Source organism: Syngnathus typhle, linkage group LG1, assembly GCF_033458585.1.
Source record: "Syngnathus typhle isolate RoL2023-S1 ecotype Sweden linkage group LG1, RoL_Styp_1.0, whole genome shotgun sequence".
Taxonomy (NCBI): Eukaryota; Metazoa; Chordata; class Actinopteri; order Syngnathiformes; family Syngnathidae; genus Syngnathus; species Syngnathus typhle.
Window position 1 is genome coordinate 5,611,949 of NC_083738.1, and position 26,821 is coordinate 5,638,769.

The following is a 26,821-nucleotide window of genomic DNA, read 5'->3' on the forward strand; positions in this document are numbered from 1 at the left end:
CGATAAAAGAGGGATTATTGTATATCGAGGTACCACTGCTGTGTGCCTGCCCGATACACAGGTTCTTGTGCTACGGACATGTGCTGATGATCTCTGCCATGTTCTGTGCTACCTCCTCAACCTGAGCCTCAGCCTGGCGAAGGTGCCTAGCGCATGGAAGACGTCCTCCATCGTCCCAGTTCCCAAAACACCGCACGCCAAGGAACCGGCCCACTTCAGACCCGTCGCCCTCACTTCCCACATCATGAAGGTGATGGAACGCCTGGTCCTCAGCCACCTCCGCTCCGTGGTGAGCCCCACTCTGGATCCGCTGCAGTTTGCCTACAAGATCGGCATTGGGGTGGAAGACGCCGTCATCTACCTGCTGCAGCGGACGCTCACCCACCTGGAGTCCGCCGCCAGCGCTGTGAGGGTCATGTTCTTTGACTTCTCCAGTGCCTTCAACACCATCTCGCCGGCCCTGCTACGAGTGAAGCTGCTAGGCACTGGAGTGGACCATCACCTCACTGACTGGACCATTGACTACCTCACTAACCGGCCCCAGTACGTGCAACTGCGTGGCTGCCGATCAGAGGTGGTAGTCTGCAGCACTGGAGCACCTCAGGGCACAGTCCTGTCCCCATTTCTTTTCACACTGTACAACTCGGACTTCACGTATAACACTGACATCTGTCATCTCCAGAAGTTCTCCGATGACTCAACTATAGTTGGCTGTATGTCTAAGGGGGGCGAACTGGAGTACCTGTCGGCCATCAGCGCCTTTGTGGACTGGTGTGAGCACAATCACCTGTGCTTGAACACCAGTAAGACGAAGGAGCTGGTGATTGACTTTAGGAGAGGAGCACCTCCCCACTCACCGGTGAACATCCAGGGTCAGGACATTGAGGTCGTGGACAGTTTCAGGTACCTGGGTGTTCACCTCAACAATAAACTGAACTGGACGGATCACATGAACGCCGTCTACAAGAAGGGACAGAGCCGCCTCCATCTCCTGAGGAGACTCAGCTCCTTTGGAGTGAGCAGGCCTCTGCTAAAAACCTTTTATGACTCAGTGGTAGCCTCTGCTATCCTCTACGCTGTGGTCTGTTGGGCTCCGAGCAGCACAGAGAGGGATAGGAAGAGGCTCAACAAACTGGTTAAGAGGGCCAGCTCTGTGGTGGGCTGCCCTCTAGACACTGTTGAGGAGGTGGGCGAGAGGAGGGTGCTAGCCAGGCTTGCATCCATCAGGAACAACCCCTCTCACCCACTGCATCTGACCTTGGAGAACTTGAGCAGCTCCTTCAGTCAGAGACTCGGACTCCCCCCGTGTAAGAAGGAACGCTACCGCTGCTCCTTCATCCCCACCGCAATCAGGCTGTACAATGACAACCTGTAAACACATCCTTCCGTGCAATACTTTCCCCATAACGTGCAATTCTTAATCCCAATGTGCAATTTAAGCCCAATGTGCAATATCCTCTGCCACATAATGCCTAGATCTATTTCACTTCCATAACCCGTGCACTATTTCTTTCATTTCTTTTATTAGCATTACTAAACTCATACACTTCATACACTTTATGACACTTTACCACTACTTTTTTATCTTCTTCTTTTTGTAAATATTCATATCTTATATTTTTAGTTTTACTACAATTGTTGTTATTTTTCCATATTTTTCTTTTTATATTGTATTCTATTTTTTATGCCGGAGGACTACGGTCCAGAAGTCTCTTTTTGCACCTTTATCCCCCTACTTGTACCTTCCTGTAAATCGGGCTGTTGTTACATGCAGTTTCTCACACGTGAGATTAATAAAGTTCCTCTTATCTTATCTTATCTTATCTTCACAATGTTCTCTGCATTTTTCCCGTTTATTTTTTTAGCACAATTCCCAGAGCCATCATTTTAACATTTTGCAAGCTTTGATGTGATTAATGATTATTAACTATGTTCATGGCCTTTTGATTTTGCATGTGCCTGTATGTATATGATTCTCATGCTGCCATTTTGTGGTATTAAAAACACAAAAATATTCACAAATAATTACAGTACTCTTGCGCTGGGTTTCCAATGTTTCCTTGCAACCTTTTTTCAGCAACAGCATTGACTTTTGGGAAAAGTCATCGTGGGCAATAAAAAAACGCTGATACAATAAAAGAAGCATTTCGTCTGTTTCAAAATGTGCAATAAACGCAAATCCACTATTTCTCACTAATATTGAATGACACATAAGCCTTAGCTATGCGATTTGCCACAAAGTATGACGCTCTCAAGGCACTTACATTTTTCAATGAATCAGTTTTAAAGGCATCATTGACTCATGGGGGGGAGGGGGTCGCTTGCCACATATTGGGCTTCGTGCATGGGAATCATCTGTCATCTTAAATCCATATAGTAAAAAAAAAAGTGTCTGTGAAATGCAACTTTTTTTTGTTCTTCTTGGGCATTGGCTCTTGTACTAAATCCTCACCGGGCCACTTCTCAGTCAACATTTATCAGTCATAGAAGATGAAATGGTCACCGACATACTGAGATTGGTGGCTTCCAATCTCATCGAAAAAGCCACATAAAACAACAATCTATTGATTTGCCGCTATTCTAAACTTAAACACTGCTTTTTACTTTGGGTGGTTTTTCCATGAATGTGTAGAGCAAGACTGGACACATATGCATTCCACTTTATGAAACCATGACTGAGGACACAAAACAATGACCTCCCAGCGATGCCACTTACATTTTATGGTGTAGTGGCAATGATATTGTTCACAACCACGTAGGTGTAATAAACATTTTGATATATAGTGCTTTGTCCAAGTGTGCCAGAATACATCTTCAATTACAAGAGCATCATAACTATAAGGAATTTATTGATTACACAATTATATGATCATTTATTGATTATATTATTGGTGTTTTAACAAGACAGTAATTAATTAACATTGTTGCCCAAAATCAATGCTGTTAGAAACACAGTTATGCTTAAACAACGTTATTGTCAACATTGTTGATTATACCGTGTGCAGGTTAAGTGGATAAATTACACTTTTTAAATCTTTGCTTTAATATTATTTGTTCAAATCCACAATTTGGTCATATGTTTTGCACTTCATAAGTAATGCAAACTAAATGTATTATTATTATTATTATTATTGATAGCATTAAATAAATCTGCACAAGAGGGACAAAGAGAATACTGATAATTATTTCAAAACCATGTTTCAAAGTGATTTGGTTTTGCAAATATTTTCCTGACAGTATTATTATCTCATGATTACATTAATTTGCTTTGTTACTAATCATTTTCACATTATTGAATGCCTGCGGGAATTCAACTTTCAAGCCACAGAATCGGGATTGTTCTTTGCAGAATCTACACTTTTTCTCTGCAGATTCCTGGGGGAGTAAATTATACTTGCATAAATGGGACACCATTTTTTTTCATCACTAAAGAAATGTAACATTGATCGGTACAGAACATGCATCCACTACGGTTGGACATAAGATATGTGCTTATATATATATTTTAAGCATAACGATGATAGAATCTTAGTTGCAACAAAGCTCCAATGTTGAATATTTGTGAACAGAGCGGAATTGTATTTGGATTTTGGACATTTGTGTGCAGAAGCCAGGAAAAAGTCAGAGCCTTGTTTGTCTCAGTACAATACTCGCTATTGTTACATCCTTACGACTGCACAAGTCAGCTGTTTCATACTCACAATCCAGATATAATACCTTATGACCAAGCTACAATATGCTGACATTCAATTAAGTTGGTCAGAATTAAGAGTGGACATTTATTAACCATTTGGGAAAAATAGTACATGTAACGTTACTGACAGCAAAAGTCATTTTTAGTTTGTTAGGATCAAGGACTGAGCGATTTAAGTTTATAATAAAAGGCCATAGACTGAAACTGCATTTGTCAATTGTCGACATAATAGGACAAGTCACAGGACACCAACTTATTCAGCTCAGTTAGTCACCAAACAAATATAGGATTATTTACAATGGAAGTGTGTAAGCATGGAAGAATAAGAGCCAACAGCTTCAGAATGCACAGAGTTTCTCCTGCTGAGAGCTGCTGGTCTTCATTCCCAGTCATCACAAAACAGCCATTCAACGGTTACTATGAGACCAGCGGAAGCCCTGAGAACTTGCTGATGCTTTCATCAAAATACAAAAATGATAACAGTACATTCAAAACTCAAGTACAACTGCCCAATCATTTAGATCCAAACAACCTTACTGAATCGTTTCCATCATAATCTTGCACTTAAAGAACAGACACATCTCCAATTTTGCTTTACAGTGATCCCTCGTTTATTGCTGATAAATTGGTTCCAAGACCCCTCGCAATGTAGAGTCAATGTTTTCATGATATCCGCACAAGACTATCTTAACTAAATAACTCATCTACAAGTGATGAAAACCCGATTGCAAATTCACATTGTGGCAGTGTAAAAACACTTAGTTCTCTTTGTAGGTTAAGTTAACAAGGAGAAATGATGTGACAAAAGTAGCGCCAAAAAGCTGCCGAAAATAAGGCGGATGTTGTCGCATCAGTGCTGCCAGTTAGGTTTACCGAGGCAAGCCGATGTCCGTAAGATAACGTTGCGGCGGGCGGGCGAATGCTCGAGAGTGCTGAGGCTAACGTTGCCCGCTTCCAGCCCTCCTTGTATCCTTTCCCCAAATAAAGAGCTTATGTTGCATTTGGTTATCCTGCCTCGTTTGTGACAAAACGAAGCGTAAATCAGAGACGCTTCTGCTGACGCCAACGAAGTGGAAGAATGGATCCGTAGCGGGAGGCTGAGATAAAGCGTGGTTTCAACTGCTCTTACAGCTCTAAGCCAATCAGCGGCAAGAATACAGATCAACATGTTCCCATTGGTATCATCTCCTCTACCGGCCAATAGTGTGCTGTAAAGCCATATGGGCAGACAAAGCCCCGCGCTCGAAGAGACGCCCCAAAAAGCCACGATGCAACAAATACATCTGCATTATTTGTTTTCATAAAAACCAATCAGCAAAAATCAATGCACTGAGGCTGTAATAGGTGAAGCGCGAAATCAGTGATCCCTCGCCACTTCGCGCTTCACCTCTCGCGAATGCGCTACTTTGCGTGTGTATAAGTGATGGGAGAACGCCGTCTAAATACACGCTGCTCGCGCCGGGCGTGCCTCTGAGCAATGTACGTCACTGTGGAGACGCGCGTGAACCGTGGCAGCCAGCTTGTCATGAGTGAGGCAGGACAACCATGTGCAACAATGCAAAAAGAGGAAAATGGAGGCAGCAGAGCGGGTGCACAAGGCGACTGACAAGCCGGTCAGCAAATTCACGTCGTAGTGGCATCTCGTTACACAGCAGATCAGGCAAACGAGAATCAGGCAGCAGGTGTGCGTGTGTCAAGGCAGACAACCAGACAGGTGTACCGCTACACAGCGGATCAGGCAAACGGGAATCAGGTGGCAGGCGTGCGTGCGTGTGTCAAAGCAGACGAAACGGCGAGAACTGACTGACGAATCCTGTCTATATATACGCCCTATTTAGCGGGTAACACAAGACAAGTTTAGCAGACACCGTTCCGTATTGGCGACGCCCGAAAGTGTGTCACAGCCGCGCTCAAAGGAAGGTCGGGACAACAACGATGACCGCTCATAGTGCAGTGCGTGCCTCTGAGCAATGCGCTTCACTGAGAACAAGCGCGGGGTGCGTGGCTGGCTGCCGCGCATGTAGGAAAGAAAGCACTGCTGTCCAGGAGTTGGGACAGCGGCAATGAGCCCTGATAGCGCGGGGCGTGCATCTGAGTAATGTGCGTCACTGCGGACATGACTGAGTTCAAGAGCAGGAGGCGGCAGCTGGCCAGGCGCACCAACCTGTGCAGAAGGAGTCGGGACATGTGACAATATCTTTTATTTACTGTAAAGGTACATCACATGCACAGAACAGTGTGGCAATGGCTATTAAGCGGATAAGAAAGGTTTATGTAGCGTAAACTTATTGGGGAGGATTTAAAAAGCTTTAATATTGTGTACTGGACCACAATGCAACAGGAGATTCGTTTTGCTAAGCCTCCACGAAGAAATGTGATTAATTGGCTCCAGATTTGCTCAGTCTATCATGATCTTATCAATTTAGCTTCTCTAATTGAGTATATAATCTACCTATTCGTGAACAACAAAGTTATTAAATCATTAATTAAACATTCTACCCTTAATTTTATAGAGTGATCTATGTATAACTTTACCGTGAAGGGATGCAATTGATACCGTGATATGAATTTGGGGACATATCGCCCAACCCTATTGTCATGGTGTATCTAACAAATTTGCTAATTGCAAATTGTCGTGGGCCAGTGGTTGGGGACCTTATATTTGCAACAATTACTTGAGTCAAATGCAAAGATAAAAATATCTGAGCAAAATCTCTGCCTTAAAGGTTTGCAAGCGCCACTATTTACGGTAGAATAAATGAAAATAAAACTCCTAAATATTAATTTGCAGAAGACTTTTATAGTGCTTTATCTACACCCTAAATTGCCAGAAATGTTTTCAAAAGCCAGACATTCAATTATTTGAAAACATATTAATATATTGAAAACATATTGATATAATCAATAGACAAATTGCCATTGCTACGTTTTAACAGGTTGGTGTTTTGTTTTGTTATTTTAGTTCCAAATGTTCTTTTTTTTTTAAAGGGCCAGTAAAGCGAGCCCAACATTAGCACTTATGTGATAGGACTGTATTAAAAAATGATGTCAATATGACAATTCCCCCCCTAAAAAACACTCAGAAGTAATTTAATGGTAATTTGGAATAGAGTGGCGGTGGACTTACTGACGCCTATTTTTTGGGTGGAGCCTGCTTGATTGACACATCAGCCTGACTACGTCACAGAGGGAAGCGAATGCATGTTACTCTTGTTTCAGGCTACTAAGCTTAGGAAATGTCCTGTTGTTTTGAAATACATGATTCTCTGAACATTTAGAGCAGCAAAGATGCCTAATAGATGCGTTGTGGCTGGGTGTAGCAACACGCAAAAGGAAAGGATCAATGTACAGTGATCCCTCGCAAAAGGAAAGGATCAATGTACAGTGATCCCTCGTTTATCGCGGGAGACGCATCCCAGAACCACTCGCAAATAAGATAGATCCACGAAATAGAAACGGTATATGTATGTACACTATTGTATTGGAACTTGAAATATTTTATTTCTTGTTGGCTGCTAGAGGGCTGTCAGTGTAGTTAGAAGTATTAGAAGCTAGAAGTGTAGTTAACCTTGTGAAGCATTGCAAAGTGTGCACCTTCAGGATTAACACACTACACTAACCCAGGGGACATCATGCATAGCGAAACCGTAGTGAGTCATGGTTGCGCATGAATCTCGTGTTGCATTGTGGTCCTACACACAATATTAAGGCTTTGTGAACCCTCCCCAATATTTTTATGTGACATAAACCTTTTCCATTCCCTTAATAACCATTCCCACAATGTTCTGTGCATGTATTGTACTTTTACAGTAAATAAAAGAACAAACGCGTAAAATTGTCACGTGTCCCGACTCCTCCTGATTGGGAGCACCGGCAGCCAGGAGGCCAATCCTTCAGCTGAGTGTGGCCGTTTAAAGCACCTCCTTTTTGGAGAGGTGGTGGAGGTGATACTCCATACGTGGACTTCAGGGTAAATGCAAGTCAAATGAACCCTTACCGATTTCAATTCGATATATTACAACCTATGAACAACTCAGCTTACATAAAGCCTTTCGGAACACGTCGTGTTTGCGTGTGTTGGCGACTGGTAAAAGGAAATAGACGAGCTGCAGAGAGGCTGCTCATTTCTTGCTCTTAAATCAGCCATGGAAAGGCAAATCATTTTATGAGGTTTTCAGAGGTTGAAATGAGTAGAGATGTCCACATGCATTTTATGGCTGGTTGATCCCTATTGATTTTACATTTGAAGCGATGTCTGAACAATGATTTCCAATGGGGAAATTGTGATCGCTTCCTTCCGTGATGTCATCAACCAAGACTTGAAGAGAAGGGGTTGAGTGGCCCTATTCCTCGTTAGAAGTGGGTATTTTTTAAGGCATTAGTTGTTTCATTATTTCTCCATAATGAATGGATGGATAAAATAGAAAATGATAACTTTTTTCATTTTCCTAATAAAAAGAAGACAAACTGGGATAGTTCACGAAAAATGGACCATCATCGCTTTTGTGTCGCTTTAGGTAGAATCTCACATTCCATTTTGGCCAACGATAGAATCTGGGTCGGTTATTATTGCACACATTAGTGTTGAAAATTAGATAAATGGTCCTCGTAGCTGCCGGAAAGAAGAAAACAAAGAAGGCAAAAAAGATGAAGGTTTTTGGATGGAATTGCTAAGTTTTATTTGAATATGAATTAAAGGGAAGTTAAAAATTTTCTTTGCAGTTCCTGTCCCAACGAGTCGAATGACCGCGTTTGATTAATGTGTCTCTGCAATATGAATTAAGCAGCAAACAACACCAGTTCTTAGCCACCTCAGGGTGTTGGTATTTTGCCACTTGCTGTCGACACAAAATTACATTATCACAGAATATGCAAACTTCACACGGGAAGCCCAGAGCCGGATTCGAACCCTGCACCTTTGAGCTGTAAGGTGAACCAATGCCCCACTGTGCCGCTTATAATCGATTCATTTTATTTAATTGAAAAGATGTACAACAAAGGAAATGAATACAGTTGAAATATATATTTCTTTATTTCTAATAAATAGTCGGCGATCTTTATTCAACGCTTTCTAATTACATTTACGGTGGTCACCTGATATGAAACAAGGAGAAAAGTAGTGAGCTGGATGTCCGAATCGCCAAAAAGAATGAGAGAACTACTTTCACGTGTCACATCAGCGCGGTACTATATAGTGAATGAGTGACATTCGGACAAAGCCTACACGAGCCCTTGGGCATTGTAAGAGTGACAAAATGGCTGACCCTTGATAGATTAAAAACAGGTGGATTTTGCTGCCTAATTCATATTCCACAAACGCAATATCAGTCAGAATGACGTGTTTAAACTACTGGTGGCACATAGTACATATTGTAGAGAAAACGTTTGACTTGACTTGCTCTAAGGAAAAAAAGGTCCCTTTTTTCATCGTGGGTTAAAGGATACATGTTTGAGTACCATGGGTGCATGCCTGAAGTTTGGTGATGGAGTCACTGATGAAGAACACAATTCTATCAAATGCATTTCTTACAGTAAATTTAAACGTGTAGTAAAAAGCCTAAGCACTGTTGCTTCATGGCGCTGTAAAAATAAACAACAAAATACCCTAATCTTGAAATAGATCTAGGGCTCCAACTAATGATTATTTTGAATCATCAATAAATCTGTCGATCTATTGATGAATCAGATAAAATCATGTTGTAATTCCGATCCATTTATTCAAAAACAGGGCATTAATTCATGTTTTCTGCACAAACACTGTGAAATAATTAGTATTCGGTTACCATTTTGGTTCCTAATGTATTTATAATTGTTTTTCAAAGTTAAGGCAAATGCTTTTTTTTGTAATTTAACACAAATAGAATCAGTCTGCTTTCACGGAAGATGACAGAGCTTTGACAATATTAGCTGTTGACAAGCCAAAATTCAAAAGGCGCTTACAATTTTAAATTAAAAAAGCTAACAAAATAATATATTATCAGAAATCATTATCAATTACTTAAAAGATTTTTTGTTGATAAATCATTGCACCTCTAAATAGATCACAATGTATTTTTCTAGAGAAAATACGTAATTGGGACACATTTATTTCAACCTCTAACCCACATCAATAGCCACACTACCTACACACACACATCATATTTATATTATTTATACATTACTTTCTCTATGTCAATTATACTACATATTAATATAGTATTTACATGTTTGAAACTATTATTTAATGTTCTAATGATAACATATGCACTTATATGGCTTAATATACACTTATTGATACCCCAAAAATGTATGCATGTTAAAAATGAGAGGGTGACACTACTTCGCAGATTTTCACATATTGCGGGTGGTCTTGGAACCAATTATCCGCGATAAACGAGGGATTACTGTACTACATTACACTAAATGGAACCAATCAGACTCATGATAGCATGTCAAAAATGCTGGATTGTATCCATGGCAACAACGATCATCAGCTAACAATGCAGCAGTAGTCAGTAGTCCCGAAGTTCCCTTTTTTTAGAGATTAAACTTGATTGACAAAAACAGCACTCATTTTGCAAAAGCAAATTTAAGAATTAATTCCAAGTAAAGACAGTCCAAGAATCTTAAGAAGCTCTATCAAGTCAGAAACAATCTCTCCGGAGAAGTGTGCACAGTACCTGGATGAAAGTAAGCAGGTGGACTCTGACACACATACTGTGGAGGATAGTGGCTCTTCTTCCTGTGTTTGTGGATTCTGTAGTCCTTTTCACTGTGAGAGCGTCGGCTCCTGTGAGGCTCTGCACAGGCTGGTGGTGACAGTAGCCGCTCTGACAGTTCAGAGCTGGGCCATGCCCGCCTCAAAGCGCTGCTGTGTGTCTTCTTCATCCTCACCACATTGGGTGGCGGACAAAAAAAACAAGCGATAATTTTATCTACAAGGCTGAGTTGAAAACAAGCAAGATGGATGTTGGAGCCTGCAGGTAAAAGACTCGAGGGTTCTTGCTTGCAACTTATCACGTGAATTCCATTCTGCAGAACCAATATTTCAAGTCAATTACTGAAAATCAAACAACCACCATTTTGTGTGTGTGGGGGGAATACATTCATGGCCATGTCGCTGGTGACATGACCAAAAATAATCACAAAATCACGAAAAAATGTGTTACAGCACAGCAAGTCATTGGACCGCAAATACTGTATACCTGGCACAAATGCATAAAACTAAACGTAGCAGTGCAGAGAAATTGGGTGACCAATTCTCAAGCAGCAGGACCAAGTCTAGGGGACAACAATGTTGGTACAGGTCAAAGAGGTCTTTGGGAAGGAGCTGATGTATCACAAAAAAAAAGCCTGTGCAGCCAAGCGAAGGAAAAAGGGAAAGAGGGAGGGCGCGCTGATACAAAAGAAAGCAAATGGAGGGAGGAGAGCGGACAACAAAACATCCATGGGAAAAACAGCTATGCTCCTCTCTTCAATGACTACCCATTCACATTGCTCTAGCAGTCCGTTGACAAATGCTTTTGGGTAGAAGCTGTTGTCATTTGAGACCCAACAAAAGCTTAACCAAGGGATGTTGGAGGTCTTGTAGATAAAAAAAAAAACCCAGAAGAAACATTAAAATAAATCAACAAGATGTGCTATGTCCTGAATAGAGCAAAAACTGCCTCCACTTTTCTTTGTCTTCTCCTTGGTCACGTCACTTTGCTCTCCAGCTCTCTCGTCTCGTCTGTTCTCTCTGCCTGTGTTCGGTGTTGTGGGAGAGGAGGGCGGAGAGGAGGGACAGAAAGTGGGCAAAGAGAGGGGAGGGGGGGCTGGATTCTTGTAAACCCACCCACTTATTTCACTCCTGTTACAAAAACTGGAGGCTGCCGTCCATTCATAGAAAATATACACATGAGAAAGCTGAATTCATCTTTGTAAAGCCTTATTGTGTAGAATCAAAAATTCCATGAACCAGCCAATCAAAATGAGACTTTTTAGCTGGCTGAATGTTGACCAAATGCTGCAACCCACACAGCAACACGGGCAATAGGCATTTTTTTTTGGTCTGTTGACACACTGGCGCATGAACTTTGCATCAATACCAACATTGTACTGCCAATCACTCAACTGGCTGCATGACAACGAAACAATTGGAAAATTTCGCTATGCTTGGTGACATGATGAGGAAAAAAAACACTTGTGTTGAATGTTAAGGAAATCAGCAGCAATTGATGATAAACATTGTTAGAGCTGTAACAGAAGAACTATAGTGATTACTTTAACAACAACTGAGGGCGCAGGTCTGGAATGAGCGTATCACAATCAAGTGCTTCCAAAAGACTTCCTGAACAAAAGTACAGAGGCTACACACCACTCATTAGAAAGATGAAGAATAGAACCACATGTTGTGAACTGATGAGACCCAAAATAGCCTTTCTATGTGATGTTAGGGCTTGAACTTTGTGAACTTAGAACCAACGTACGTACCAAGGAGTTTTGTGACTCGGTAGCAGCCCGCAGGTCATTTGGTACTTTTTTCTTTTTTTTTTTTTAACTTAGCTTAGCTAACTTGGCAGTCTGTAAAAACATCCACTTGTATGAACCAGTCCACGGCAGAAAGAAATTGGAGACCACTGCTCTGGAGCAGGGGTGGGCAAACCTTTTGACTCGCGGCCCGAACTGGGTTCTAAATTTGGACCGGAGGGCCGAACCAGGAGCAGATGGACGTAGTGTTTGTGTGAAGTAATATAAGCGACCTGTAAAGGTCATTGCATAAAAGATTTTGGCCTTTAGTAGGTAGTAAAGCATGGATATTCCAAACAATTTCTTTGAAAACAAATGCATTTATTAACAGCATTAAAAATAAATAAATAAATAAATAAATAATTCACTAAAAAACTGCTATCAGTGATTCTCATTAAATACGACACTGTTATTATGAATAACAGTCTCCATCACTTCAGTGCCTGCAGGTCAGATTAATGAAAGATGTTTCTCTTATGAGATCACATCAAACGGCAAACATTCTGACCAAATATATCATCTTGGAGAATCGGTGAAAGCATACATCCAAATAAAGTAATCAAAACGGCAACACGGTGAGGGGTATCTGAAAATCAGAGCAGAGTTTTAACTCACAAATACCTGGTAACAGAGGTGAGGAAATGGGAAACACTTCCTTAAAGTAAGCCTTAAGAACTTTACAGGTTAAGATTAGTCGCAAACAGGTGGTGCATCAATGTCCTTGAGCATCCTGCATTGTTTGAAAATGAGAATGGTCGCTAGTTTCAATCCCTGCTATGTGTACAAATCATATTCAAAATGCATTTTTTACAACAAACTTGAGAGCCTCCCCTTCATTTTCATTGGGAACAGTGTTGTTGGTCTCCCTTTTTTGCTAGTGCGTCATAGTCTGGAGTAAAATTTGTTGTGGCAATTCTCAGGAGAGATCCGAGGTGTTGGTCCGTTTACCTCGATCTGTGACGGGTTTATGTTGATGTTCATGTGGCTGAACGTCACGTCGCGTACGTCGAGCCAAATTGGCCACTCTTTTTTAAACACTCGGCACTGTCTTCACCTTGCTTTTCCTTGGGCGACTCATTTTAATAGAAGGATTCCAGGGGAAGGTTTGTAGGTGGCTTTAGCGTAAAACCGTATCTGAAAGCTCAGCGCGTGAATTACAAGAATGCTGTTGTCACAGCCCACGCTCTAAATTCGGGACTGATACAAATAGAGCGCGAGTGCGCCATGTCCGTACTACTGAGTACGTACACGCACTTGTGAGTGTGCACTGAGCTTTCTGACACGGCTTCCGGTAGTAAATGCACAGGTGAGCGGTTCCCTATCTACTGGGGAAACGCAGTCATTGCAGGCAAAATGACCCCAAAAAAAGTTTAATAATACAATTTATTCAGGGTTGGCGGGCCGGATTAAACGGTCACGTGGGCCGGATGTGGCCCGCGGGCCGTAGTCTGCCCACCCCTGCTCTGGAGCCTTGTAACATCTTGTTTCTGTAAAGCCAATCTTTGGACTATGCCAGATATCTGATTTGAGGAAGGAGAGTCAGGCATTCTAGTACTATGTTGATCATCTCGAGAACACGACACATTATAGCAGTATATAAAAGCATCATACTATTTCTGTATTCAGTAGGTCAGCAGTAAGACTTTACACCAGGAGTGCCCAACCTTTTGATCGGGGTCAACCGACAGCGGTTTTGGACGTCACATCCATTCCCAACATATTACATATTCATCAAACGTTACAATGTTGCTCCCTTTACCCAGGAAGTAGACTTTAAATGTGACACAAAACTACTGGTAAGACAAAAAGTTAGGTTTTTAACCATTTATATTATTTACAGTTGACCCCGACTGACCCCAGATCTACATTCACGGTGAATAGGGACTAGGTCAACCCGCGAATAGCAAAAATCCACATATAATCGATGCCCGTTGAAATGTATTGGTTGGGTAATTTTCTGCATATATTTTTTATTACCGTATTTTCCGCACCAAAAGGCACACTTCATTTTCTCAAAAACCGAACGTGCGCCTTTTAATAAGGTGCGCCTTTTGTGTGGACCAAATTCCAAAATCTGTAAAGTTGTTTTGTGTGGCTTCCGTATTATAGAGGCATAATATGAAGACCCGATGAACCAATCAGAGGACATTACATTATACGTAGATCGGGGCTGTAAACCAATCAGAGGACTGCATCAAACACGTTGAGAACGTACCTCCGCCGCCATTGATAAATAAATACTATCGTTTGTGCCAAGAAAACAGCATTAGGACCCTCTTAAATGGCATAGACAAAAAGACATGCTTACGAGGCACAATTAGAGCTTTCTGGAAAGCCAGGATCATTGCAGAAGAGCAACGTGACAACGACGAGACAATGACGAGAAGAAACTTGGCATGTTTAATGGCGAACTTGCCCAACTGTTTAATTTGGATACAGAAGATGAGGACTTGGACGGATTTGCGTATGAATATCCATTAACAATAACGTGAGTACAGTAGAGTACATGGTTAAAAAGTAGAATAAAGTACAAACGAACTCACGGTCTTGCTCCCATGACGTTTCTTTTGTTTACCGTAAGTCATAATGTGGTGCCCACTATGTGTGGATTAAATACAAAATAGACCCCGCAATTGAGTCTGTGCTTTTCAACCCAAAGCGTCTCATGGTGCGGAAAATATGGTAATTGGAACATTTTATTAATCTGTAGTTGGTATCTTTTGATCTATCTTTTTCAGGTTTTTTTTTTCCCGTTTTTAAATAACTCGTAAATTGTGGCCATGCCCGTAAGTTTTATTTGGGTTTTTTTGGAATGATGATGGACGGATGCGGGCCGGAAGCCCTTTACAAGGACAGCGCAGATGAGGACGGGGACAACTATATTATGTATAATGATGAAAGGGTGCTCAGGTTAGGGACGAAGGATGGAGGACGGAATGGCAACATTTTTAAAGTGCCCATCACAGCGTACAATGCAGCCGCAAACATTTTTTTCTCTTGGGAAAAACAACATCATGGAGTAGTATACTTCAAGTGTTTGCCGATTAAAACGCTAAGGTATTGCATGGCCCTGTGTGAACAATTACTGAACTGCATGTTTAAGCATAGTTGTGTTAGTGCGTTTGCAACCCGCAGAAGGCAGTAAAACTGTGAAAAAAGCTCACTCATCAAAATATTAGGACATACAACAGAGCTTCGGACATCATGTGATATTTGTTTACACAGCCACCTTGGCAGGAAAGTAGCACCAGCATACCAATCACTAACAACAGAGCGTAGTGATAAAACTAGCATTTATCCGTCAACATCCTAAATGAATTCACATCTCACTTTGATGCAAAGGACATACTGTAATGGAGATACCGTATTGGCCCGAATATAAGACGATGTTTTTTGCATTGAAATAAGACTGAGAAAGTGGGGGTTATCTTACATTCGGGGACTAGACATTATACCCATTCACAACGCTAAACGTGCCAGATATCTTTAAAGCAAATGCTGAACTTAATTCCCCAGGTCAAAGCGAACCCCTGTCACAAAGAAGAGTAATAAAAATAGCTGTTAGAAAGGTTCCTATGTTGATGTTAAAATGTTGGAAAGTTACGTCACCGTTCCTTAAGTCGCGCGTGAGTTACCTCAGCGTATCGCTATTTTTGGAGCTTGTGCGCAGTGGTAAGCTAAAAGTTGCTGGCATCGACTGAGTATGCTGCTGTGATCGTGTGCGTCTTTGACACAAAGTGAGTATATACATTTCATTGTTACTACTGTCTACTGTTGTGCCGTTTGACTGATCGCAGTTTGTTTCATGTGTGTGCCGTTTGATTGATAGCTTTAGCGCGCTCCTTTAAATTTGCCTCGCATCGTACCAGTAGCCGTTACGCAGCAGCACAGCGACTAACGGTCGCCAGCAAATGTATTTTGTTGTCGCGATGACTTATGTTTGGTGTGTTGGCGAGAGTATTTCATTTATGGTTATTTAGTATAATGGAATCGTTACATGCAGTTAGTTATGTAATGTGTGCCGTCTACTAGTATTGAGTGACGTCAGAAGTTGAGCGTTGACTTACGTGCTGTATTTCTGTCTGTTGCAGAACCACACACCACACACGCGCACACGCACACGCACACACACACCCTTCACACAATAACACACAAGAATCACATTCACACACCCAAAGACTCACCCATGTACACTACAGTAATCCCTCACTACATCGCGGTTTGTTTATCACGGTTTCATTACATCGCAGATTTTTTTCCAAAATTAAAAAAAAATTAAAAGTCAAAATAAAATGTATAAATTGAGGAATTATGGCACAAACCTTGCCCACACGCCAGCGGAAGGCAAGGAGTGCCCACACAATTGCAGTGCGTACATTTGTACCTTTTTCTAAAAAAAATGTTATAATAATAAGAGTTCTAAAAACATATTTAGTGTTGTACCTTCTAATAGAAAAATTGTTATGATAATAAAAGAGTTCTAAAACATATTTACAGTATGTACACTTGTACCTTGTTATAAAAAATGTACAATAATGAAAGTTGTTCAAAAAACATATTTACAGTATGTGTTAAGAATTCTCCATGTTATTTATGTTATTCAGCCTGCTTTAATTTGAGGTACGGTGATTTGTTTTGAAGGCCGTTTTCAGGCGATACCACTTCTGTTTTACGTTCGTGTACATATGTCGGTTACAGTGGTACGGGTGTCATTGACGATGTAAGTGGGTCTCCTAACAAGAGAAATGAACGATCAGGTGTCAAATGTTCATTAGTTTTCGCGTGTTAGCACGATCGCGAATTAGCATCTTTCCGCTAGCCCATTAGCCTGCCCAGTATTTCTGCGTGTGTTACACGCACACACGCATAATATTTATATTTTCAATATTTATACAAAAATTTTTGTATGTTACTTATACTATTAATGTATTATTTACATGTTTGAAACAATTATTTAATATTCTCATAAAAGAATATGCACTTAAATGGTTTCATATACATTTATTGACACAAAAAATGTACAGATAAAAAAATATATATTTACAGATGGGAGGGTGACTGTACTTTGCGGATTTCACTTAAAGCGGGTGGTTTTCGGAACCCATTATCCGCGATAAACGAGCGATTACTGTACACACACCTGCTCTCACATCCTTACCACCAAACTTGTGCCTATACCCTTTTGCCAGTTTGCCTGTATGCCCCTATGAGCTACAGTGCCTGTTACTTTTTGCTAATGATTCAGTAAAGCAATCAAAACTGAACCACGTCTTCCCTCGTGTTCTGACCGACACCCGGGGGCGAAAAGAGCATAACCATCCGAGCCAACCCCCTATACAGTCCTCAGGCTCCCCAACAATAGCGGGAGCAATTTGCATTAATTTATTGCAATGTTTTTCCTTATTCAGATTTGTTTCAAGACTACAGTTAGTTAGACTTCACTTTGATGATTAATGAAGTTATTGCAGTTTTGTTGTTTTATCACAGTAGATTGGTTTATTTACATTTCAAAAACCAGAAGCCATTCATTTACAAATGTGATTGCACTTTAGTTTACATATTTAAATGTTCAGATATTAAGATGTGATACAGTTTTTGCATGATTTGAATGAGGCAAAATAACATGCTTTTTCTCACAAATATATTATCATAATTTGTTTCAGATTTACTGTAATTCTTTTCTGTATAAAAAATTAAATTTGGTGTTCAAAAAGTCTTTTTTCAAACTTCAGTCTTGAAAAAGAGGGGGGTCGTCTTATATCAGGGTTGTCTTATATTCGCGCCAATACGGTACATACACAAACTGAAAATGATATTAGACATTACTGATTGATCAAGTGCCTGGAGTACTTTTTTCAACTACGGCAGATAGGGGAAAAAACCCTGCCAGATTGGCAGTACCCGGATGTCGACACATCTCACAGCACAGGTGAGTGCTTGCGATCATACAAAGGGTTGTCAGGTTACAAATTGAGGTTACGGACATGTGTCCTTATAAGACTTAGTCTTTGAGACAAGTATAATGCTACTGCTAGGATCAGCTAGGTAGCCTCAGCCAGTGGTGGTTTGGCCATTAGGTGGAAGGCACCGCAGGCTGATTAGATTCCCCTCCCCTTTTTACTCTCTTAAAAATAAAAAATAAAAATCCAAGGCGGATGGGTAAGCGGCGACGTGTTTGATCACAGTCTCTCCACCGCTGGAGACCTGTCTTTCATTGTCATTTAACAGTTGATAATAGGACTGGGATAAAAATAAATTGATTAAACGATTTTTGGTTTCATAAGCCTATATTGAAGCCCGGACCTGTAACCCACATAAATTGTATGGGTGTGAAACCTGTGTATGGCACTTAGAGATTTAATTTATGCACTCTGCCACAGGGTGGTGCAAATCTCTAATAAAGCTGCTCCCAAATTTTTATGCGCCACGGACCGGTTACATGTCAGACAATATATTCACGGACCGGCCTTTATATAAATGTATAATACATTTATAATAAAACCCCCATAACAATAAAACTCACTATTAAGTATCTGCGCCGTGGCTTTGCGGGCTCGACTGGGGAAACATGTTACGTGACTGGGACGAGCGTCTTGTCCTGAATTAATCGTTGATAAAAATGTTTTGTTTTGTTTTTTTCTGTGCAGCTTGGTACCAAATGACCAGACATCTGCTCAAATACATGTTCATGGAGCTTTATTGTCATGAGTGAGGTGTATGGTAACTGTGTAGCGTTGTAATCTGATCTTGTTGGCGTCTCACATTCCAGTTCCACTGAAAATAGCAGTGTGCAGTTTTGTTCAAGCAAGCCTTCCAATTCTATTCGGAAGGTAGGGGAGAAGACAAGTTTTCTAAGGGTGAAAAAAATGACAGACTATAACAATTTATCTTGGTATTAGTAAATTCCACACAACACAGTTTTAAGCAACGATGCGGCTAAAACACTCAAGAATAGCGCAAAACTAAACATTGGACCACAGTAGCTATTCCAAAGTGACCGTTGATGAGCCCTCATCCAAATTTGTTTGAAGATACCAGAATATGTGTAAGCAGCCGAAATACTATGCAGCTGACACATTACATACAGCCGTAACGGTTCTTGAGTGGACAAAAACAGCTTTTGATAGTTCTCACTCGGGGTAAATTCGATTTCATCCACCCATTCATTTTCTGTACCACTTGTCCCCACGGAGGTCGCGGGCGTGCTGGAGCCTATCCCAGCAGTCATCGGGCAGTAGGCGGGGGACACCCTGAACCCATTGCCAGCCAATCGCAGGGCTCACATAGACAACCATTCGCACTCACACCTACGGGCAAATTGGAGTGCTCAATTGACCTATCATGCATGTTTTGGGAATGTGGGAGGAAACCGGAGTACCAAGAGGAAACCCACGCAAGCAACATGCAAGCTCCACACAGGAAGGCCAGAGGCGGAACCCAGGACCTCTGCACTGTGAGGCGGACGTGCTAACTACGGTTCTACCTTGCTGCCCCAAATTTGATTTCAGTGATTGCTAAAAAACACACAAATAAATATTAAAGGCACCATTATTTTGGCTGACAAAATACAGAGATGCTCAAATGCCACTTGTGACCTGAAATGCCAGTTGCCCATTGACACAGTCCTGTAAAACTATATAAATTTTTAGGATGAGCTGTTTCATTCCCACGGCAGATAAAACGTGGAAGGCTTACCCAGATATTTGATGGTGAATCCCCTCGGCGGGTTGAGGGACCTCCGCATCCATCCCTCCCTCAGTACTTCCAGGTGGTCCTCCTTCCCCTGAATAAGCAGCACATGCTCGTCTATCCATCCCAGGAAGAAAGTCTCGGACACAGCCTCGGTAATCCGTTGGTTCCATACGTGATGCTGAGTGTTTTCCGCTTTGAAATCGGCAAATATCTCATAGCCGGTGTGGTGTCTCGGCAGCTCGTCGCTCTCTGACACTCCGGCCGCCCCCACCGCCTCCCCTGCACCGACCCTGGACAGCACGATGGCCAGAGAGTGGGGAGCGATCTGCAGAAAGGACTCCATGCTCGCCTAGCTGGTTGCCGATTTCAGCGTTATCATCGTTATTTATCTTTCTCCAACTGCATCGAGCTCGATGGGCAACATCAAGTCCATGTTAGCTAGCAACAGCGATGCTGTACAGTAGCCGCATAATATCCTTCGCACAAGTCAATGGCCATCAAGCTAGCAGCCTAGCTGCCGTTACCTCCTTGCAGCTTCACGCCAAATCCATTCCAACTCATTCAGGTCCGCCCTTGCCTTTAGACAGGTTTTCGCACACCATTTAGTGGGTCCATTATTTACCAAATAGTCACGTGGAGCGCAATCCACCAGAACCACGAGATGTCATTCGTGATTTAACTGATTTTTCAAATAAAACCCACGTCGTTACCGTTGAATGCACCTAGCTGAATGCTAGCATTTAATAAATTCGCCCAGGCAACAGATGCGGCGACTGACCCTCTTTTCTCGTTCTGGCAGCATCAAGTGCGGTGGGACGCCGGCTGCATGCTTTTTAGTCACAATTTACGATGAGGGTGGCAAACCTCCGAGTGAAGGTCTGAGCTCCGTAACGTGCCTGGTACGAGCCGTGGGTGGGCGAGGACACTGCCGAGGTACGGATCCGCCTCATCCAGGTACGGAGGTTGCGTCAAGAGGATGTTGACCAGAGATAGCACTTTATCCCGGATACATTTTCAAATTAAGACTGTAAAGTAATCACTGTAAAGTGCAGTATGTGAAATAGTTTTCGTTCTGACCACCAACAACCCAAAAAAGCTTTTTTTGCCTCTCCACACCAGTAATCAAAATACCGTGATTTTCCATGCATAATGCCCAAATTTAACTAATTTATCGTCCTAAAATCTGGGGTGCGCATTATGCATGGATACAACAATTTTTGAAGAAAATCTCCCTCGAAATAAAACTTGAAATCACCTCTCTTCTTGTTTGTTGTCAATCGCGCATCGCATTAGTTTAGTTTAGTTTATTGTTTAGCACATATTATTATATCAATAACTGTGCAAGGAGGGAGACGAAGCCTAGGGCTTGTAAAGAGCTCCACTCCTTCTAACCCCCAATTCCAACCCTTAATGCTGAGTGCCAAGCAGGGAGGCAATGGATCCCATGTTTACAGTCTTTGGTATGACCCGGCCGGGGTATGAACCCACAACCTTCCAGTCTCAGGGCGGGCACTCAAACCACTGGGCCACTGAGCTGGCATTCAACCATCCTGCCCAACACACTTAGTCAGTAAAATTCATAATTGACGACATCGTTTGATGCGATGGTGCAATCCTTGATGGTGTGTTATTGTCAAATATTGTTTGTTTTTTAATCTCCATCGCAAACCGGATATCATACGGAGGCTGCCATTACAGATGCTCAGAACGGATGCGCAAGACAAGTCAGCCAAATAAAGAGCGAGAGTTCAGTTTTCTACCTAAATGTGTATTACAGGTAATATTTTATTTCACAACACTTTGCCTTGTTCCTTTCTTCTCTGCTGTTCACTTCAAACACGCTCCATACGAACACAATGCTCTCGTATCAGACGCTTGCTCGATCACCTGCTCGTTTGCTGTCACAATGTACCCTACACAAATCCGAAACATTTCTTTGCTATCAAGTTTGCTAGCGCATGCGCAGTGATACTGACCGGCAGAATAACATCCGGTTGTTCCCAAAGATGATCTTTTTTCTGAAATAATTTTACGTTTACGGACTTAAGTAGGAGTCAAAATTTGGGTGCGTATTATACATGGGTACAGGCTTTTTTCCAGCATCGACATGTCATTTCTAGGGTGCGTATTATGCATGGGGGGCGTATTATACATGGAAAATTACGGTATTTGTTGATGACGTCTTGCCTAATATCAGGGATGGGCAAGAAGAAGCTCACGTGTCATGTTCACAATAAAACAAAATGTTCCCCAATGCATTTACACGGGCCGTCAATCATAGAGATTTTTGCTCTTTCCAAGCCAGGGGATACTCTATCTCTCACAAATAGCAGGGTTCCACTGTATTATGCACCTAAAGAGAATGTTTATGTTTTAAGTCTGGGGTTTAACAGTTTTTGTCCGAAGGACCACCATTGCAACTAAGAGGCAACTCGGGGACAACTGCTTTGGCGGAATATTATTTTGTTTTTCACCGAAGGAGGATACACCTATACAGGTTATTTAGTTGAGTCTGTGTGTCTATTTTGGGAACCTTATCTACATTTGACACAATTGGGATGGGTAAATATTCACAACATTAGCTGGAAAGTAAATAAAGTCTAAATAATACATCTATTTTGTTTTTAAAAAATGTTACAATTATTTTCCATTTCCAATTTTGCAACCCTGCAATGCCGCCACGGACCACTAGGGGCAGCGGACCATCGGTTGACAATCCCTGTTTTAAGTTGTAATATCACCACCCACAAGTCAGATGGCAGACATGACTTAGTTGTGCTTCCACTGTTTGATAGTACCCTAACATGAGTGGACCTATATTATTTTTGGCAAATTTGGAATGATAGGCAGGGCAAACGTATATTATACTTTGTACTTTATACTGTGGTGAATTCTCTTCGATGGTCAGCTGGTCTTCCAAACAAAATGGTGAAAAAGTGGATACCAGAATAAAAATTCACAACAATACTAAGTTGATTTTAAGGGGAAATATGCACAAAATAAGTTCCTGATTTCACTGTTCAGGAGTTTTGTGTCATCCTTAGGGTGAAGTACTTTGAGGCTAAAACACTACACTCTTGATTCCATTTTACTTTTTTGTTCTGAACTGAATGCATTATTTTTCATAGGCTTTCATAGGTGTGACTAATAAACCCAAGGTTAACAAGAAGGAAGTCATGTGATGTTCTCATACAACCTTGAATTGTTTTGCCCAGTTTATTTTGCCTGCTTTGAGATCCAAAATTCAGAAGTAATGACTCAATACAGTAATCCCTCGTTTATCGCGGATAATTGGTTCCAAAACCACCCGCGATATGTGAAAGTCTGCGAAGTTGTGTCACCCTCTCATTTTTAACATACATAATTTTTTTTGTGTATCAATAAGTGTATATAAGTGTATATATATATGTATATATAAGTGCATGTTATCATTACAACATTAAATAATAGTTCCGAACATGTAGATACTATATTAATACATAGTATAAATGACATACAGAAAATACTAATATAAATATAAAACGTGTGTGCGTGCGTGCGTGCGTGCGTGCGTGGGTCCGTGTGTGTATGTGTGTGACATATGTAGATGTAGCTAAAGTAGTGGTGTCCAAACTACGGCCCGCGGGCCAACTGCGGCCCGCGGTCCAGTTTTTATTGGCCCGCAGCAAATTCTGAAAACATAATTGAATGTGGCCCGCACAACAGCTTGAGCACTTCTCAGTTTCCACACTGGATGGAGCCCGCCACACAAAGCGCTTGACGTCCGATTAGCACCCGGGGAAGAGAAGCGAACGCGCAGCGTTTGATTTGACGTCACACTAGTACCCCCCCCCCCCCTCCCCGGGAGAGAAGCGAATGCGCTGCGCTTGACGTCCGCCTTCCGTAGGCGTATTCCTCCACTGCAAGATGGCCAGCCAAGGGTCGGTCCCCGCCCTTGCTGCCCTCTTGCACAGGCTCTTGACAATCTTCACGGCTGACTCAGCCTTCCCATTTGATTTTGGGTACCTGGGAGAGGATTTGACATGGTCAAAGTCCTAGTCTCTCACAAACCTCCTGAACGTTTCGCAGTCGAACTGGGCACCACAGTCTGTAATTACCCGATCAGGCTGACCGTGCCGTGTAAACTGGGCCTTGCACCTCAGCACCGTGGTCTCAGTTGAAAGATCCGGGAGCAACTCTACTTCCCAGAAATCCGAATAATGATCAACCATGATCAGAAAGTCCCTGCCAGCCTGCGTGAACAGATCCATGCTAAGGATCTGCCATGGTCGTGTAGGGAGTGCATGGGACATCATCGTCTCCCGTCGCTGTCCGTATGCATATTCGTTGCAGGCTGAGCACTGGCTCACATAGTCCTTGATCTCACCGTGCATGTTGGGCCAGTATAGCGTGTCCCTGGCCTGTCTCAGGCATCTCCTCCTACATGGCTGGCATGGATGCGTTTCAACATTTCAGCACGCAATGATTTGGGCACTATGACTCGCTGACTCTTGAAAAGCACTCCATCCTGTGCGCTGATCTCGTCCCTGATGGACCAGTATTCTCTGATTGAAGTGTTCTCCCGGCAATCTGGCCAACCACGGAGCACTACCTCCTGCAACAGCTGAAGACTCCCATCACCCACTGTGTGCAATTTAATCTGCCTCAGCCGTTGGCTGGTGACGTTCAGATGCTCAGCCTGATTTATCTGTTCAGCGTCCACTTGTGCTCTCTGCATGTAGCAAAAAGTCTGTTTCGAATATCTCGTGCCAGGCCCCTGCGGTGAAGCCGTGGCCCTACTCAAGGTGTCACTGAGGTGCATGTCGGGCCCTGGCTTGTACACCACCTTTAGATTGTATCCCTGTACTAGTGTGAGCAGCATGCTCTGGAGTCATTTGGGCGCCGAGAGGAGTGGCTTGGTGAAAATGGAGATGAGTGGCTTGTGGTCGGTTTCCGCTGTGATCTCCCCCCGCCCATACAAATAGTAATGAAATCGCTGACACGCGAACACTATGCTCAGACATTCCTTCTCGATTTGTGCATAGTTCCGCTCCGTCTGAGTAAGTGCCCGCGAAGCAAAGCTTACCGGCTGATTCTCCTGCAGCAGGCAACAGCCAAGTCCCTTCTGACTCGCGTCACTCTGTATGGTGACTGGCTTGGTCACATCGTAGTATCGCAGGATCGGGGCCGACGTGACGAGTCGCTTAATCTCCTCGACCGCTGCGTCGTGTTTTGGCAGCCAATGCCATGGGACATCTTTGTCCAACAATCTCCGTAGTGGCTCACAGACCTCAGAGAGGCGTGGCATGAACCTTGCGAGGTAGGTCACAAACCCAATGAATCGCTGCACGGCCTTGGCGTCCTCGGGGTGTGGCATGTCCTGGACCGTTCTGATTTTCTCCGGGTCTGCTTTAAGGCCCTCCGCTGATAGGATGTGTCCGTGAAAGTTGAGCTCTCTGACCCTGAACACTAGTTTCCTTAAACTCAATCTTAGCTTTACCTCCCTGCATCTTTGCATGAGCGCTAACAGCTTTGTATCATGGTCCCGTGTGGCTATCTCATCTGTCCCCCCACACCCCACAATCAATATGTCATCTGCTATAGGTTCCACCCCATTTAACCCTGCCAGTAGCTCATGCTGCTTTCGCTGGTAAATCTCTGGGGCCACAGACACTCCAAACAGCAGCTTTAACCACCGCTTCCTGCCCCACGGCGTCCAGAACGTGGTGGTGTAACTGCTCTCTTCGTCTAATCTGCACTGTAGAAAGGCATCTCTTGCATCTACTTGTCACGTACCGGCGCCACCTGTGACAGGACCACGCCCCCCTATCAGCGGAATCGCCGCCACCTGCCACAGGCTCAGGGACAGCGCTATATCAACGCCGCCAGCGCAGACCCGAGTGTCCGTCTGTCGCGTGATATTGCTTCACTCTCCGGTCCACGACAAACTGGCGTCCATGAAGAATCGAAGATACCGCAGAACAGCTCGTTCTTCCCAGCCTGATCGCCGATCCAGCGCCAGCTCCAGCTACTCCCACCTTACCCCCCACCCGCAATAAAGTCTCTATCGCTACGCACTTGGCTGTACTGTCCAATCTCTTGCACTACTAATGTAAAGATGCGGGCCCTGGGCAGCTTGTGCAACACATCTTCAAGTGTTGGCATAATGTAGTGGGACCTCTTTAGAGCCTGATTTAATGACTTGGGATCTATGCAAATTCTCAACTTTTCTGCCTGCCTGACAATCACCATGTTGCTAATCCACTCAGTAGGCTCAGACACTGACGTTAGGTGGTCATCTGCCTCATACCTATCTAACTGTGTGTGTGTTCCATCAGCGCACAGGGCGTGTGATGCGTCAGTGCAGTAGTGTTGGAGTAGTAGTGCCTGTAGTTTGTGCATGCTGCATGCTGCCTCTGCTTGCCACTTTTCTGCTTTCAGCTACCGCCACCGGCTAGCCCTCTGTTTCCGGGGGTGAAAAGAGGAGCCGAGTGTGTAAGTCTCCTCAGCCGGTACACAGCCTCTCCATTGCCAAGACTTGCACACGCCTCCTCGTGGCCACACACGGTAACTGGCACCTTGCGGTCCCAGGCTAAGTTGTGCAGGATCTCGGAGCAGCAGTGGGCCCCAGAGATGTGGCATGTAGGCCCACCGGTGTGTGGACACGCCCTACTGCCCATCAACCACTGTCCCGGCTGTGGGTAAACAGCTCCAGCTATGGGTAAATAGTGAAGACCTCAACGGTGGACCAGGCGGAGGATGATGGCTGACCTGAGGGGTGGCGTCACAACGGCTGGGAAGGCGGATGAAGGCTGCAGCAGAAAAGGGTCACCAGTCGTCTTGGTCTCCTTGCCACTGGACTCTGACCCCGATCTGTCAAGGACAGTGTGGTGACTGTCTGTGCACCAGTCTCCCCACTTTAAACAAAGTCACGCACAGGCGTCTTTTTCAGGGAATCCACCTTACATC

General features: G+C 43.0%; 1 protein-coding gene and 1 long non-coding RNA gene across 3 annotated transcripts in view; one reads left to right on the forward strand and one right to left on the reverse strand.

The window, feature by feature from the left end:
- LOC133153860 (storkhead-box protein 2-like) overlaps window positions 1-20,216 on the reverse strand; it is a 56,893-nt gene extending 36,677 nt beyond the window's left edge. Inside the window, exon 1 of one of the 2 annotated variants that reach the window (XM_061278076.1) lies at window positions 19,877-20,216. In XM_061278076.1, the coding sequence (XP_061134060.1) occupies window positions 19,877-20,216 (340 nt within the window). Of the gene's footprint in view, window positions 1-10,353; window positions 12,070-19,876 lie in introns of those variants that run through there. The other variant, XM_061278084.1, reaches the window with a different exon arrangement.
- On the forward strand, window positions 18,505-21,129 carry LOC133153877 (uncharacterized). Its single transcript, XR_009714407.1, has 2 exons — window positions 18,505-20,025; window positions 20,112-21,129. It is a non-coding gene; the product is annotated as an uncharacterized LOC133153877 (long non-coding RNA).
- The last annotated feature ends 5,692 nt before the right edge of the window (window positions 21,130-26,821 follow it).